The 15,590-nt window shown below is 46.7% G+C and overlaps 1 protein-coding gene across 31 annotated transcripts in view; it reads left to right on the top strand.

Moving 5' to 3' along the window:
- Window positions 1-15,590, top strand: part of Pcnt (pericentrin) — a 103,921-nt gene that overhangs the window by 47,966 nt on the left and 40,365 nt on the right. For 11 of the 31 annotated variants that reach the window (XM_042266013.2, XM_015986204.3, XM_042266018.2 and 8 more), the window contains 9 exons: window positions 171-333; window positions 922-1,134; window positions 3,515-3,547; window positions 5,031-5,260; window positions 5,762-5,878; window positions 5,986-6,009; window positions 8,578-8,781; window positions 10,120-10,290; window positions 13,040-13,903. In XM_042266013.2, the coding sequence (XP_042121947.2) occupies window positions 171-333; window positions 922-1,134; window positions 3,515-3,547; window positions 5,031-5,260; window positions 5,762-5,878; window positions 5,986-6,009; window positions 8,578-8,781; window positions 10,120-10,290; window positions 13,040-13,903 (2,019 nt within the window). The remainder of the gene's footprint in view (window positions 1-170; window positions 334-921; window positions 1,135-3,514; window positions 3,548-5,030; window positions 5,261-5,761; window positions 5,879-5,985; window positions 6,010-8,577; window positions 8,782-10,119; window positions 10,291-13,039; window positions 13,904-15,590) is intronic. The other 20 variants (XM_042266016.2, XM_076558591.1, XM_076558598.1 and 17 more) reach the window with 5 other exon arrangements.

Genomic DNA, 15,590 nt, shown 5'->3' on the forward strand with positions numbered 1-15,590 from the left:
ATGTCACTCAGCACTGGCTCTGCTGGTGATGACCCTGCGGTCTTGGTGTACTAGAATTCGACTGATATTAACTTAAGTTCCCCTACCCACCCACTCTGCTCCTCTCTCCTCCTCTTCATACCCTCTGGATTTTTGATATGTAGTTATGACGTTCAAACGTATTTCAACAGCTAGAGGAAGCCCGCCAGCTCCACTGTTGTGTTGAGAAGGAGTTCCGTCACAGGAATGAGGAGATAGCCCAGGCTGTGCAGAAGCAGCAGGAGCTGTTGGAACGCCTGAGGCAGGAGAGTGCGGCCAAGGATGGGCTGGCACTGGAGTTGCACACAGCGGAGGGTGAGTGGCACACTGTGTGACTAGAGTGAGACGTCCTGCTTCACCCATGCTGGCCTGGGAGTAGATATGTCTGTCCTGCGGGAAGCACGGGAGCAGGGTCGTTAACAGCAGGTTGTCTGAACAGACCTTGTCAGGGCGAGCGAGCGAGGCACCAGCTTCGTCCCTCCGTCAAAGTTTTATTTGGTAAGTATCTGGCTCAGGGAACCTGTGTTGGTGATAAGTCTGTTTGTGGGCTTAGAGGGCCCTGGAATGCCTGCTGTCACTTGGCCCTGGGCTTTTCTGTTCTGTGGATCAGTGTCTTTCAGCCATCAGATGGCGCCCTGCTTTGCCTATGACCATCCTGTCACAGAGCGTTTGGTGTCTGCACAGATGAATGGGCTCGCTGGTGTGAAGTTCTCTTCAGGGCTCTGGCCTTGTCTGAAGAACCAGCCCCCTTCACTGAGGGTTATTAACCCTGTGCCTCCTCACCAGGAGTGACCTGCTCTGATCTTCTAGTGCTCAGGCCACATCAACATTATGTACAGGTCCCAGCAGTCTCTCATCTGTCCCCATAGGTTGGCATATCTCTGCACTTGGCCTGTCTTTTAGGTCTTCTGGAAGGATTCAAGGTAGAGAAAGCAGAGCTGCAGGAGGCACTGGGCAAAAAGGAGGAGTCGGAACAGCAGCTGATCCTGGAGCTCGAGAACCTGCGGAAGCAGCTGCAGCAAGCAGCCCAGGAGCTGGTCACTCTGAGGGAAGAAAACTCTGCCTTGTGGAGCCAGAAGGAAACTTTCACTAATGAAGCAAAAGAAAGAGAAGCTGGTGAGAGGTGGTGATGGTGGATGTTGGAGCGGGATGGGGTGCAGCAGCTGATGGAAGGCTGAGCGGGATGGGGTGCAGCAGCTGATGGAAGGCTGAGCGGGATGGGGTGCAGTGGCTGATGGAAGGCTGAGCAGGATGGGGTGCAGCAGCTGATGGAAGGCTGAGGGGGATGGGGTGCAGTGGCTGATGGAAGGCTGAGCAGGATGGGGTGCAGCGGCTGATGGAAGACTGAGGGGGGTGGGATGGGGGATGGGATGCAGTAGCTGATCCTAGTGTCCATGTAAACTTGGTCTTACCAGATGTGGGAATATGAAAAGCTAGGAGGCATGTCTGTGGGATTCCATGGTTGTGTGGGATGTTTTATGGGAAGGACAGGCCACAGGAGGGACAACTGGTAGGATGCAGCATCCAGTTGCTCTGCAGTGGTCCAGAGGGAGATGGTCTTAAAGGCTGACATTGCTGATGAGCGTTGTGCCTCCGGGGAAGGAAATACCCTTAGGGCAGCAGGTTAACTATCAAGCTCTAGAAAACGAACTGTCCTAAAATCGTACTGAAGTAAAGTGTCTGGTATCAGTTCTGTGCGCTAGCTGGCCTGCAGCCATTATAGTGGAGTTGCCTAGATAAACAGCTTCAGGGAGGAGTTTCCTTTGCTCACGGTCTTGGAGGTTTCAGACATGACTACTTGGCTTTAGGCCTGCAGAGAGGCAGCGTGCGTGTCATGGTAGAAATGAATAACAGGAAAGCTACTCATCTCACTGCAGTCAGGGGGGAAAGGGAGAGCTCTCGTGTTTGTAACAAAGCTCTTACCCCAGTCTGTGAGGCTGTGACTGTAGCAAAGGATTCATCCACTGGTGATGTCAGAACCTAATGACAGCCCCTCCCAGAGGCCCCAGTTCAGAACACAGCTTTATTTGGGACCATGCCTTTTAACATGGGTGCTTTTAAGGAAACATCGGAGATTTTCAAACCACAATATACTTTCCAATCAGATCTTCACTTTCTGGAGGCACAGGGTCTTACTGTGCTGTGGCTAGTCCTTCAGCCACCCTCCTGCCTCAGTGTCCTGAGTGCTGGGATTATAGCATGCCGCCATGTCCATCCAATTTTTATATATTTAGCTGTAAATGTTTAAAATGAAAATGGATTAAACAGGAAACATACTCTGCTGCATTAGCAGGTTATTTTTGACTTGTCAGCAACATTTCCACTTCTGTGTGTGCCTTGCCCTCTATATTTTCTTTTCCTGTATGTTTTTTCCCATACCTTTATTTTCATTTTCCTTCTGTGGGACATAGCGGGCAAGCGTGACCGTTGGGCCCGTCCTCCTCCTTGATACTTGCGGTCATAAGCATCACTCTGTCCTCTCCACAGGTTTTCGCTAACTCCTCTGGTGCTGCCCTCTGTCCCCATCGTGTGTATAAGATGAGTTCTCTGCTCTCAGCCCATTCAGTTAAATGTCTTACTTTCTTTAGAGAGAGCTCCTTTTCTATTCTGGAACAGTTTTCAAGGGCTGGCCCCTTCTTGTGCATGCTCTGTGCCTGAATCCTGTCCCTGGACACCTTGATGTCGTAGATAGCGTCTCAGAGACCATGAACTATTTATCCTCAGCCTACTGATGTAACCCACATGCCTATCCTGAGCCGCTTTGGCAATCTTTGGGGGCTGTCACTGCCCTTCCCCTAATTTTTGTCTCCAGCAATCACCACAGTGTGTCCTGATGTTCTGGGCAGCACTGTGGCTGGGTAGTGCCTGTGGGTTCCAGGCAGGGACCCAGGATGAGGCTGGACCAGTACAAGAGCATGTCTTTGGCCTTCTGGTCCCAGGAAACCTCTTCTCCATTGGCTTTGTCACTGCAAGTCTCTGTAGTCGTCTTGGCTGGGATTCCCTTGTGATTGTTTACACAGCCTTAGTTTTCACTCTTGTCTCTTTACCCTTCCACCCTGGGGCTGTTGTTCTGAATTGTTCATATCCAGTTGGCCTCTCTTGCCCTGAGCCAACATTGCATCTGTGGCTTCCTTGGCCTCAGGCTTCCTGGGATGACCTCAAGCCACCTGGGGTCCTGCAAATATGGAACAACTTCCCAGGAACCTTGAGAATTCCATTCTGCCTCACTTTTCTTGGGTATTACTTCATTTCTTTATGTGTATGTTGTGGCTACTTTGGGAATAGTGTCATCTTTACTGTCTGTTTTCCTGAATGAACTCCTGAACCCCCTGGGTACTGGGCTCTATGTCCACTTGAGGGCAGTCAGTAGTGTCACGGATGTGCAGGGCCTCAATGCTGCCTGGAGTGCTGCTGGCTTTTGCTTGGTCCGGGTTCTAGGTCTGGGTTCTTGGTCTGGGTTCTTTCCTTCCCTGTGATGGTTTGTTTCCTGTTGTAGGCACTCCCATCTCTGCAACACACAAGGACACAGGTTTGTAAAGAGTGTGAGCTCTGCATGATCTACTGTATGCTTGCATCAGATTTTTCCAATTACTTACTAAGAGGAAAAAAGAGCTTTTGTGACAGATTGCTGAATGATATTATAGTCTTAATAATCATTCATTAAAAATGGCAGCATTGTCCCATTTTGATGTTCCATTGATATTTACTCTTTTCTCTATTGCAGAAGACTTCTGCAATTTTAAGTCCTGTTTGTGCTGTTTTGCAAGAACTGATGCTTTGTGACCATTATTAGGGCGTTTGTTGGGTCAGGTCCCTGGGCAGGGGTCCTGGCAGGTGACCTGGGAGGATCTGGTCCTGCCTGTGGCTTTATGCCTTGTTTGACTTCCCATCAGGTCCCCATCTCCACCGCTCCACAGCCATGCGCCCCACCCCCAGTGAAGTGATGGAAGGTGGTGTCATCAGACTTTAAAGGGGCCTGTGTATTTCTTCACGATGAGGCAGTGCTAGCTCTGACCCAAGCTTAGACCCCCTTCCTTAATTCAAGTTTGTAAACGGCATTGTTATAACTGCATGTTTAAGGACAGTGTACTGTAACTGCTCCCTGCTACCTTCCCAGCATGGAAATTTGTTGAGAATGTTACATTCATGGTGCTAGTTTATCAGAAAAGAGCGACAGTTTTGAGTGCTGGTGAAATGAAAGTAAGACTTTATGAAAGTCATGTTTCTGCCTTTTGATCACTCAGGATTTGTCACTAGCACTGTGACAAATTCTCCAGAGCCACTGTTTCCCCTCCCCACTAGTCTGTCAGTAGGGTGGAGGCTTTACCTCATGCTGAATTCATGTTGGAGAATGCAAATACAGACCGATTTTCAGAATATTATGATATACCACTGATTTACCAGGACACATACTTTTTTTTTTTAAACAGGGGTGGTTGAGACAGGGGTCTGTCTATGTAGCCCTGGCTGTCCTGCAACTCATTCTGTAGCCTAGGCTGGCCTTGAACTCACAGAGATCCACCTGCCTCTGTCTCCCAAGTGCTGGGATTAAAGGTGTGCGCCACCACCCCTGACTTCAGGACACACTCATGTTACGCTTCTAAATTTTAGCCAGTTTTCACTTAAAAGATGTGATTTTTGTTTTCAGAAGCAATTTGTAATTTTCAGAGACTGTCTTACAGAGTTGTGGGTATGTTAGGATGTGGGCTTACAGTCTGACAGGAGACAGGCTGGCTCAGTTCCTTTGTCACAGCTCTGCAGAGGGGAAGGTTTTGGAGATGGGTGATGCTTGGCTTTTTCCATGGGGGCCATGCTTGAATCTCACTCTCAGGACAGCCAGATGTGGGGACTGCTCTTTCCTAAGTTGTCTCTGCCATTCCCCTCCTTCCGGTTCCTCTGAGCAGTCTGCCAAGGTCGGGTGCTGACAGTCACCATTCCTGTTTCATGAGCCCTGCCTGGCGCAGTCCACGCTCTGAGGTGGGACTCCATGTCTGTTTTCTTGGCACCCTTAGCTCTGCGGAAGGAAGTGGAATCTCTAACCAGAGACCAGTGGGAGGCCAGGAAGCAGTCTGAGAAGGACCGTGCCACCCTGCTCTCTCAGATGCGAGTCTTGGAGTCTGAGTTGGAGGACCAGCTTGTGCAGCAGCGGGGCTGTGCCCAGCTGACGGAAGAAGTGGCCACCCTGAAGCAGCAGCTAGCTGCGCTAGACAAGCATTTACGTAGCCAGCGTCAGTTCATGGATGTAAGAATTTTATTTGGTTTACATCACTAAAACTTACGCGAGCACGGGTTGCTTCTATGCCGTCCTGCTGCAGGCTGGTGTGTAATACTCCTGAATGGCCTTGGTGCCTTGACCACGGTGGGTGTTTGCATCTTGCCTGCATTTTGTGAAGTATTCTGGCATCTTCTTCCCTTGGACTTGGGAGAAATCTCTGGCAGTCCAGCTGTATTCTCGCATCCTCGGAGGTGTCTATAATCTGTTTTTCTACAGAGAGCAAAGCTGTCTGTGCTTCACTGTGGCTTCCTACCCACCAGCTTCAAAATGCCATGATTTTGTCAGAGATTTCCTTTGCAATTTATCATTAGCTGTCTTCTCTTAGCTCCATTTTGAAAAACTGACCATAGAAAAGGGGATGTTACGGGGTCGGCAGACACATCCGATGTGTGTGTGGTTGGAGCCTCAGCCCTTGGCTTTGTCACGTTTCGCCAAAGTACGGTTCTTACATGTGGCTTCTTGTTCCAGGAGCAGGCTGCTGAACGTGAGCACGAGCGTGAAGAGTTCCAGCAGGAGATCCAGAGGCTGGAGGGGCAGCTCCGCCAGGCAGCCCGGCCACGGCCTCCTGGGCCCCATGACAGCCAGGTAGGTCAGCCTGTGGTGTCCGGTCGATGTCTGTGGGTGACCGATAACTGCAACATTTTAAAGTGTTGTTTTCCTTTCCATTTTGCCTCCCGTGGATATGGAAACAGCAGTGTGCACAGCTAGATGAGGAGGTAGGATGACCGCATCTCCTTTGCTTTGGTCCCTCTGTCCCCTGATGGCTTGCGGCTTCCAGCACAGCTTCCCCCTCACCCTGCATGGCGCTCTGGGGCTCTGTGCACCGCTCTGTTGCTTACCCTTTGTGCTTTCACTTGGGGCTGTGGAGGTCTGCAACCCCGAGACTGAGGGAGCTGCAGCTGATTTGCTTATGCTCTGTTAAAAGGAAACTGATTGTAAGGAAAGAGTGGCTTCCCATGATGTTGGGAGGAGTAAGACCTAGATCTCTGTTGAGCTAGAGTCCTGCTTTCCAGCCTTGTATTGAGTGAGATACATGCAGTGAGACCGTGCAGCCTTGGGTACCGCGTGCCTCCTGATACCTTCCCTAGCGTTGTATGTTAACTATAAAGCAAGAACTGCAGTAGAAGGTCCAGAAAAGGGGCTGGCATAATATATAGTTCCCTTTAGGAATGAAGTTTATTAGACTGAGCAGGCTTCAAGGCCATGATTGGGTCGCCAAGTGGGGTAAAGAGCATTAGACAGAAATATATGGAGATACTATATGGAGACTAAGCATGATGGAACCTCAGACAGGAGGAGAAGCTTTCCTTTAAAGCATGGAGAGGACCTTCAGTAGGAGTGAGAATGAAGGGCTGGAAAAATGATTCAGCAGTCAAGCACTGGCTGCTTCTCCAGAGGACACAGGTTCTATTCCCAGCATCCATAAGGTGGCTCACAACTAACCGTTCTTACAGCTCCAAGTATCTGATGCCCTCTTCTGGCCTCTGGGCACTGTGTGCATGTGGTACACAGACATACATAGGCAGGCAAAACATCCATAAAATAAATAAATTTAAAATTCCCTTTTCTTTTTTTTTTTTTTTTTTGTGAAACAGCCCTGGCTGTCCTGGAACTTATTCTGTAGACTAGGCTTGTTTCAAACTCACAGAGATCCCTCTGCCTCTGCCTCCTGAGATTAAAAGCATGAGCCACCACTGCCTGGCTTTTCTTTCTTTCTATTTTTTTTTAACTTTTTCTTTTTTTAAAATTGATTTTTATCTTTATGTGCATTGGTGTTTTGCCTGCATGTGTGTCTTTGTGAGGGCACTGGATTTCCTGGAACTGGAGTTGCGAACAGTTGTGAGCTCTCATGTGGATGCTGGGAATTGAGTCTGGGTCCTCTGGAAGAGCAGTCAGTGCTCTTAACTGATGAGCTATCTCTCATCCCCCTATCTATCATCCCCCCTTTTTTTGGAGAGTGAAATTAGGAGTTGGAAAGATGCCTCAGTGGTTAAGAGCACTTGTACATGGTGGCTCTTATTCTGTAACTCCAGTTCCAGAGGGCCAACACCCTCTTCTGACACTGGCACACCTGTGGTGTACTTACATGCACATGGACAAAACATGCATATATACATTTTTTAAAATCTGAAAAACTTAAGAAAAAGGGGCTGGAGAGATGGCTTAGAGGTTAAGAACACTGGCTGTTCTTCCAGAGGTCCTGAGTTCAATTCCCAGCAACCATATGGTAGCTCACAACCATCTGTAATGAGATCTGGCTCCCTCTTCTGGCCTGCAGGGACACATGCAAGCAGAACACTGTATACGTAATAAATAAATATTTAAAAAAAAAGAGAGAGATCAAGAATAAGCAGGTGGGGAACCTTCCTGAGAGGGATGAGGTGGGCAGAAAAGCCTCTTAGGCTGAACAGCCTCGCTGAAGAGTCTCTAGAGCCTCTTGAACAAAGGAAACAATTGGTTCTTCACAGCTTTGTAGGGGTGGCACAAATTTTTCATCACATGATGCAGTTCGACGTGGTACGTAGGACAAAAAGCATAGAAGAACCATGTTTTATAACTGGAGAGCTGCCAGGTTATAGCACTGACTACTTTCTGACCTCCAGAGAGAGCTGTAGGGATGAAGAGGGAACCTGATGCAGGCTATGGAATGAAGCTAGAAGGTTCAGGCTCCTGGTCTAGCATTATGTAACTGAAATTGTGGGTCACCTCTTAAGACTGGTTCTTCACTCTTCTCTTAGTTCGTTTCAAGTTGTTGCACCTTTTTTTATTTTAACTGCTACAGCAGTATTCCATTTTTTTTTTTTTAAATACAGGGTTTTTTTTTTTTTTTTTTTTTTTTTTTTTTTTTTTTTTAAAGATTTCATTATTTTATGTAAATAGTATTCTATCTGCAGATACACCTGCATCCCAGAAGAGGGCACCAGATCTCATTACAGATGGTTGTGAGCCACCATGTAGTTGCTGGTAATTGAACTCAGGACCTCTGGAAGAGCTGCCAATGCTCTTAACTGCTGAGCCATCTCTCCAGCCCCTGCAGTATTCCGTTCTTTTCTGTCTAAATAAGTTCTGTTTTACTGATGTCTTTGGGGTTATAGTCTGTTCACTGTGGGTGTCTTTTTTGTCCTCCTTAAACAACTGTAGATCTGCCTGCAGGTTGCACAGCACACTGAGATTTGAAACAACAGAGCACTCCTTAGTTGGTTTGTTATAGACTGTTTTATTTGGAAAAAAAAAGTCTTTTTAACTGTATGTTATGTTCCTCCTACATTTGCTTTTGTGTTTAGGTGGAATTGTTACAAGAAAAATTGAGAGAAAAATTAGATGGATTTAATGAATTGGTCATAAAGAAAGATTTTGCAGATCAACAATTGCTAATCCAAGAACAAGAAATTAAACGTCTTGAGGAGACAAATGTCAACATACAAAGACAAATGGCCCAGCTCCAGGAAGAACTGGAAAAACAGAAAAAAAACATGGAAGAATTAAAAGTAAAGTTTTGTGCGTCCTAGTTGGGGCAACGCTGAGCTGGGTGTGGAGAACTGTGGGTGGGTGGTGCAGCTGTGGGGTCAGGTCGTAGGGAAGAGAAGTGCAGGGTCTCTTGGGCATGTGGCATGAGACTCAAGATGGGACTTGTATTTTGGGGACCCTCTAGTAGGCCCAGACAAATGCCCCTGGTGGCTTCAGGGCCATAGGCAAGCTTTGTCAAGATAGAGTTGTCTCATTGTCTAAAATCAGTTGTGTCTTTTTTTAAGCCTCTAGTTCAGGACTTTAATTTAGTAGTTTTCATTTTTTTTTTCCTGTCATCAGAAGTTAAAAAGCTGCTTGAAAAGTGAGACTCAACGAGAAATATTATTCAGCAGTCAGTAGCTTGAGTGAGACACGAATCCTCATTGAAGGGTGGCAGTGGAGTTCTTAGCAGTTTGTCTGGTCTTCAAAAGCACTGGTGGGAGCTTGAATTCCCAGGGACACTGGCACCTGCCTGTCACCTCTCCTTGTTTCCTTGGTTCTTCTGTTTAAGCTGTTCCCACAGGATTCCTGCCCTGCTCCCTCACTTCCTGCAGCTCACTTCAGGGCTGTTGCAGCCTGGTCTTTGACTTGACATTCACTGGGCTTATTAGCTCTTAAGGGATAGAAAATTCCCATTGTTCTTCCCATACTGGACTACTTTCTTGACATTGTATGCCAGATTCTTTAATCCCTAATATTTTGTGAGCATTTATACCACAGTAAATTTCTCTCAAACTCTTCCTCTAAAAAATATTACTGTGGTGTTTTATGTGTATGGGTGTTTTGCCTACATGTACGTCTGTACGCCACATGCATGTAGTGTTCTCGAGGGCCAGAAGAGAGCCAATGCTTGGATCCCCTGGAACTGGAATTATAGACAGTTGTGAGCTGCCATATGGATGGTGGGAATCGAACCCGCTGAGCCATCTCTTACCCCTTGGAAACTTGCATGCATTAGTGGTCAGCATTTGGATATGTTGTCTAGCATGTCCTATTTTTGTCACTTTCCTAGCATATTTAAGATTGGTACTAGCCTGGCGGACACTTAGCACTCTGTTCGGTGATTACTAGGAACCTCTCACAGTAGAGTCAGAGGCACTCCTCTGGCTTTCCTCACCTGGTGGATCTAGCATGAGCTTGGGGAGGTTCTGTCCAGCAAACGTGGTCTGGAGATCACTGAGTGCAGGGATGTACAGACGGACCCACTTCTGCAGGATTTCGCAGTATGGCTTAGATTTTTATGACAATTGATTCTTTAAGCCCCTGATTCCTTAATTGTTTCCTAAATTAAATATCCATTCTCTTTGCACCCCCAATAGGATAAAGAGGTACTAAAGCAAGAGCACGCGAGTGACTTACTGCTACCACCTGTACCACAGTGTAGGCTGGATGAAGCCGGGTGTCCTATACTTCCTCAGGGCGGCTCTTCTAGGGATCCCGAAAGCCCAGCAGGAGTAACAGAGAGGACACTCCTGCAGCATGAGAATGAGGTAAGTAGCATGAGCTGTATGGGACTGCCCAACTGCATCCCCATGTCCCATCATGGCCCTGAGCACTCCTGCATAAAGGTTGGCCATCTAAAAGCAGGTAGCAGCATTGTGACCAAAGTATATGCTTTGTAACCTCATGAAATTTATGTCATTATAGGATAATAATACCTTCTCTTTGAGATCTTTCAAAACTACTTTAATAATTATTGAATCAGTTACACTATTAGATAATTTCCAACACTTCTTCACTTAGATGAAAGGGTTTGGACTTGAAAGAACAGCTAGAAAAGATCAAAGATGACTCAATAGCTGGTGTGGTGGCATGCCTTTAATCCCAGCACCCAGGAGGCAGGCAGATCTTTTGAGTTCAAGGCCACCCTGGTCTATAGAGTGAGTTCTAGGCCAGCTAGGGCTACCCAGAGAAACCCTTTATTACTGCATACCTGTAAATCTGCGTTAATAACTCTTGTTTCAGTCTCTTTTAATGTATAAAAGGAGAACATTGTAATTGTCCTTACTTTTGGACTTTCTGCATAGGAGTTGATACTCATGAGTTCTTCTGCACTAAGAGTACTGCTCAGGCATGGAAGAGACTCCCAGCTTGCACACACATTTCCATAGTTCCAACATGGTTTTAGTAGTAGGTCAGTTCCAAATGTGATTGTCACCAGGTTTTTGTGTGTAAGAGAGTTTCAGAAATGATATCTTTTCAATATTTCTTTGAGTCGATACAATCATGTCATTTTTCTCCGTTAGCCTGTTAATATAGTGGACTGCATGGTGACATTTTCAAGCATGGAATCAGGCTTACATCCCAAGAGTATACTCATCTGCTTATGGTGCATGCCTCTATGTGCAGACATTTTCTGAAGTTATTCATCTGTCTCCACCAGGGATATTAGCCTTCTTTTGACCTCTTTGAATTTTTTCCTCCTTTTCTATTTTCTGGAAAAGATAGTCCATGATTGGTGGTATTAATCCTTAAATGTGAAGTGGAATTTTTAGTTATAGAACAAGTAAAATTAATTTCCTATTGAGAAATTTAGGGCCATTCTTCCTTAAGGGTTTTTTTTTTTTTTTTTTTTTTTTTTGGTCTGCCCTATTTTCTCTTTGCCTAGTGTTCTAATTACAAATACACTGTATATTTTTCATGATGTGGATAATTTAAGCCATGCATATGGCTTTGCTTTTTTGGGGGGGGCATGCTCAGAATCATCCTTAAAAATCTTTCATTGGTCTATGTCTGTGTGCAGCACACAGAAAAGGCAAGCAGGATAGAGCTTTATGTGCATGAGAGGATGTCTTAGTTACTTTTCTATTGCTGTGATAAGGCATCATGACTAAAGCGACTTTTAGAAGAAAGCATTTATTTGGGGCTCACAGTATCAGCGGGTCAGAGTCCATGACCATTATGGCAGGAGCGTGGCGGCAGGCAGGCAGGCATGGTGCTGGAGCAGTAGCTGAGAGCTTTCGCTTTGATGCACAAGCAGCGGCAGAGAGAGCCAGCTGGGAATGGCATGGACTTGAAAGCTCCAAGCCTGCCCCCAGTGACATCCTTCCTCCAACAAGGTCATACCTCCTGATCCTTCCCAAATAATTCTACTAATTGGCACCAGACATTGAAACGTGAGTCTGTGGGGGCCATTCTCATTCAGACCACCACAGAGGGTCTTTTCTTTTGCAGGATTTGCTTGCTAACTGTATAGCATGACATTCATGTTGCACTGTGTATGCGGTGTACGACTGACCCCATCCAAACCAAAACCAAAATCAGTAGGCTTTTTTTGGTGGGGGAGTGGGTTGGAAGGAATGGTGGAGGAGCCATTGTTTTTTGCTTGGTTGGTTTTGGGTTTTTTTGTTTTGGGGGTTTTTTTTAGATCTCACTATGTCAACCATGCTGTCCTCTGCCTCCCAAGTCCTAGAATTAGAGGTGTGCACTGCTATTCCCATTGGCTTTTCTTTGTTTCATTTGTTTTATAGGCCTGGTTTGTATTTGTGTTTGAACTATGAAGGAGAGCTCATGAGGCCATATATTGTTATTGGATCCTTGACATTTTGGAAGCAAAATATGAGACGTTGTTTGAAAATTGTTAGAACACAAATTGGTTAGGATTTTTGTGGTTTTGGTCATTGCATGTTATGGTATCTTCAGAGAATAGAGTTGAGCCATTCACTGTTTTTGAGGGTTTAAGAAGCTGTTTCATATCTAAGTTCTTTTCAAGTTATGGGGATAAGTTGACCAGCACAGTGGGAGTGCTCTCTTTCATGCCATACAGTCAGCAGCGTTAGAGCCGGCTGCCGTGTACGCAGTGCTCACTCGGGCCGGGGAGGGAGGGGTGTGCTTCATTCAGCTCATCACTGCAAAACCTCTGGCCTGTGTTCTCACCTCGGTTGTTAGCAAGACACCCAGAGTCTAAATGCAGTTTCAGGAAACGCCTACAAGTGAGTTCACGCTTAACAGGGTGGGTAAGGTGTCACGTGAGTGTAGTAGGAGGTGTGTCAGTCTCAGAAGTAGGCACAGAAGTGTAAAAAGCTTCCCTTAGCTGAAGAGAAACCAGAGTTAGAGTTTCTGAGTTCAAACCCAGAGCGTTAAGGTAGGGAACCTGTTGAGCTGTGCTGAGGTTGGTGGGCATCCTTTCTCTGTACCTGCAGAGTGGTGTAGTGTGGTCAGACTGCAAAGCTACCTGAGGCTGGTGCTGGTTTACTCCTGTCTCTGTGCTTCTACCTATGACATGTGCTTCTTCTTTAGGGTGTGCACAGGAGAAACTCTGAGATTGAAGAGCTGAAAGCCATCATCGAAAATTTGCAGGAAAATCAAGAACAATTGCAGAAGGATAAAGCGGAAGAAATTGAGCAGCTCCATGAAGTCATTGAGAAGCTGCAGAGTGAGCTGACCCTCATGGGGCCCAAGGTACACGAACTCAGTGATCACCAGGCTAGCAATCTCCACAATGAGCTGTCCTGCCTCCATGCAGAAGGCCAGCGTGGACAGGCACTACGAAACGAGCTGGAAGCTGCACAGGCAGCCAAGGAGGTCTTTGGCCAGCTTCTGGCAGACCAGGCCCATGGACACAGCCAAGCCCTGGAGGCGCTGCAACAGCGTCTACAAGATGCAGAGGAGGCTGCTGCAATACGCCTGGCTGAACTGGAACGCTGTGTGGCCCTCAGAGAGGCTGAGCTTGAAGACATGGCCTCTCGGATCCAAGAGTTTGAAGCTACCCTGAAGGCAAAGGAAGCAATCATTGTGCAGAGAGATTTAGAAATCGACACCATGAACAAGTGGAAAGTCAGCCATTCCCTTGAGCTGGAGAACATCCTTTTGGCTTTGACACAGTTCTGTCATGCTCTGGAACAGCAGACCTTTGCCACCCCAGATGAGCCTCCTGAGCTACAGCAGCTGCGAAGGCAGTGTGCTGGCCTCAGCCACCAGCTACAAGTGCTGCACCGGCGTTTCCTGAGGTGCCAGGTGGAGTTGGACCAGCAGCAGGCTCAGGTAGCATCTGTCGGCTGCTCATACCCTTGTGCGGACGCACAGGCTGAACATGGTGGTCAGTTGGAACAGGACGATGTCAGCATAGGGCTGGCCTTGGCACCCCACAGCTCAGCTCCACAGGTAGGCCTCGGTCATTGGGGGCTACAGTAGGTAGCCTTCTGTTTCTGAGCTGGAGGTTGGGGGGTGCCCTGAGTCAGGCGGGGATGCTGGGTTGCCGTCCTCATCCCCCAGTGCTTCAGTCTTTTGAATGACGACTCCTTTCTATTCTGGACACCAGGCTGCTGCTGCCATTAGTGGCTCCTGACAGAGCAGAGGAGAGCCTGGAGTTTGGGCCCATCGGTTCCCCTAGTGAGTCATACTGGGGCCATCATTTTGTGAAGCTTTAAAATTGTTAGCACTTTAAGTCACTTAATCTTTTTAAAGCAGTTCTTTTAAAGTTTTGGGTGCTGTGTATAGTGATACAGAGGTCTCTTAGTATTAATTTCATGGGGTTTTTTTTGTGCTCCAATCAAATGGTTCGTTTTTAATACTCCTACCCCATGAACACCATTTTAAGCTCATTTATTTTGGAACAGAATGCCCTACCCAAGCCACCTTTTGTCTGTCTGTCTGCCTCTCCTCTCTCTCTCTCTCTCTCTCTCTCTCTCTCTCTCTCTCTCTCTCTCTCTCACACACACACACACACACACACACACACACACACACACCCCTATCTATTTTTAAAGATTTATTTATTATGTATACAGTGTTCTGTCCACATGTGTCCCTGCACGCCAGAAGAGGGCACCAGATCTCATTACAGATGGTTGTGAGCCACCATGTGGGTGCTGGGAATTGAACTCAGGACCTCTGGAAGAGCAGTCGGTGCTCTTAACCTTTGAGCCTCTCTCTAGCCCTATTTATTATTTTTATTTATTTTATTTATTTATTTATTTTCGAGATAGGGTTTCTCTGTGTAGCTTTACGCCTTTCCTGGAACTCGCTTTGGAGACCAGGCTGGCCTCGAACTCATAGAGATCTGCCTGTCTCTGCCTCCTGAGTGCTGGGATTAAAGGCACGTGCCACCACCGCCCGGCTATTATTTTTTTTAAATGAATAGTTCAACACACAGAGTGCTCAGGACACTGGTAGAAGGAACCAAGGCCAGTCCGAGGACCTTGGCTATTGCTCTGCCCATACCATTGACATCCTCTTTGTTCTTTTCTTTTCCTTTCTTCTTTTTTGTTTCTTTCTCTTTCTGTCCTTTCTCTCTTTCTTTTCCTTCCTTCCTTCCTTCCTTCCTTCCTTCCTTCCTCCCTTCCTTCCTTCCTTCCTTTATCTCTTTTTTCTTTCGTTTTCTCTCTCTCTCTCTCTCTCTCTCTCTCTCTTTCTTTCTTTCTCTCTTTTTTAAGATTTACTTATTTTATACATGAGTGCTCTATATGCATGTATGCCTGTATGCCAGAAGAGGGCAACAGATCGCACTAGAGATGATTATGAGCCACCATGTGGTTGCTGGGAATTGAACTCAGGACCTCTGGAAGATCAGCCAGTGCTCTCAACTGCTGAGCCATCTCTTCAGCCTCCCAAGCTACCTTTTAAATGGTGGTGCATGCCTTTAGTCCCAGCACTTGGGAGGCAGAGGCAGGCAGATCTCCACATTCGAGGCCAGCCTGGTCTACAGAGTGAGTTCCAGGATCACCAGGTCTACACTGAGAAGCCCTGTCTCAAAAAAAAAAAAAAAAAAAAAAAGGAGAGAAAAAAAAATGTCCAGTTTGACTTTGAGTAGAACTTTCTGGATTAGCTGCCTGACTGCTTCCATCTGCAT

The sequence above is a fragment of the Peromyscus maniculatus genome, chromosome 21, assembly GCF_049852395.1.
Source record: "Peromyscus maniculatus bairdii isolate BWxNUB_F1_BW_parent chromosome 21, HU_Pman_BW_mat_3.1, whole genome shotgun sequence".
NCBI lineage: Eukaryota > Metazoa > Chordata > Mammalia > Rodentia > Cricetidae > Peromyscus > Peromyscus maniculatus.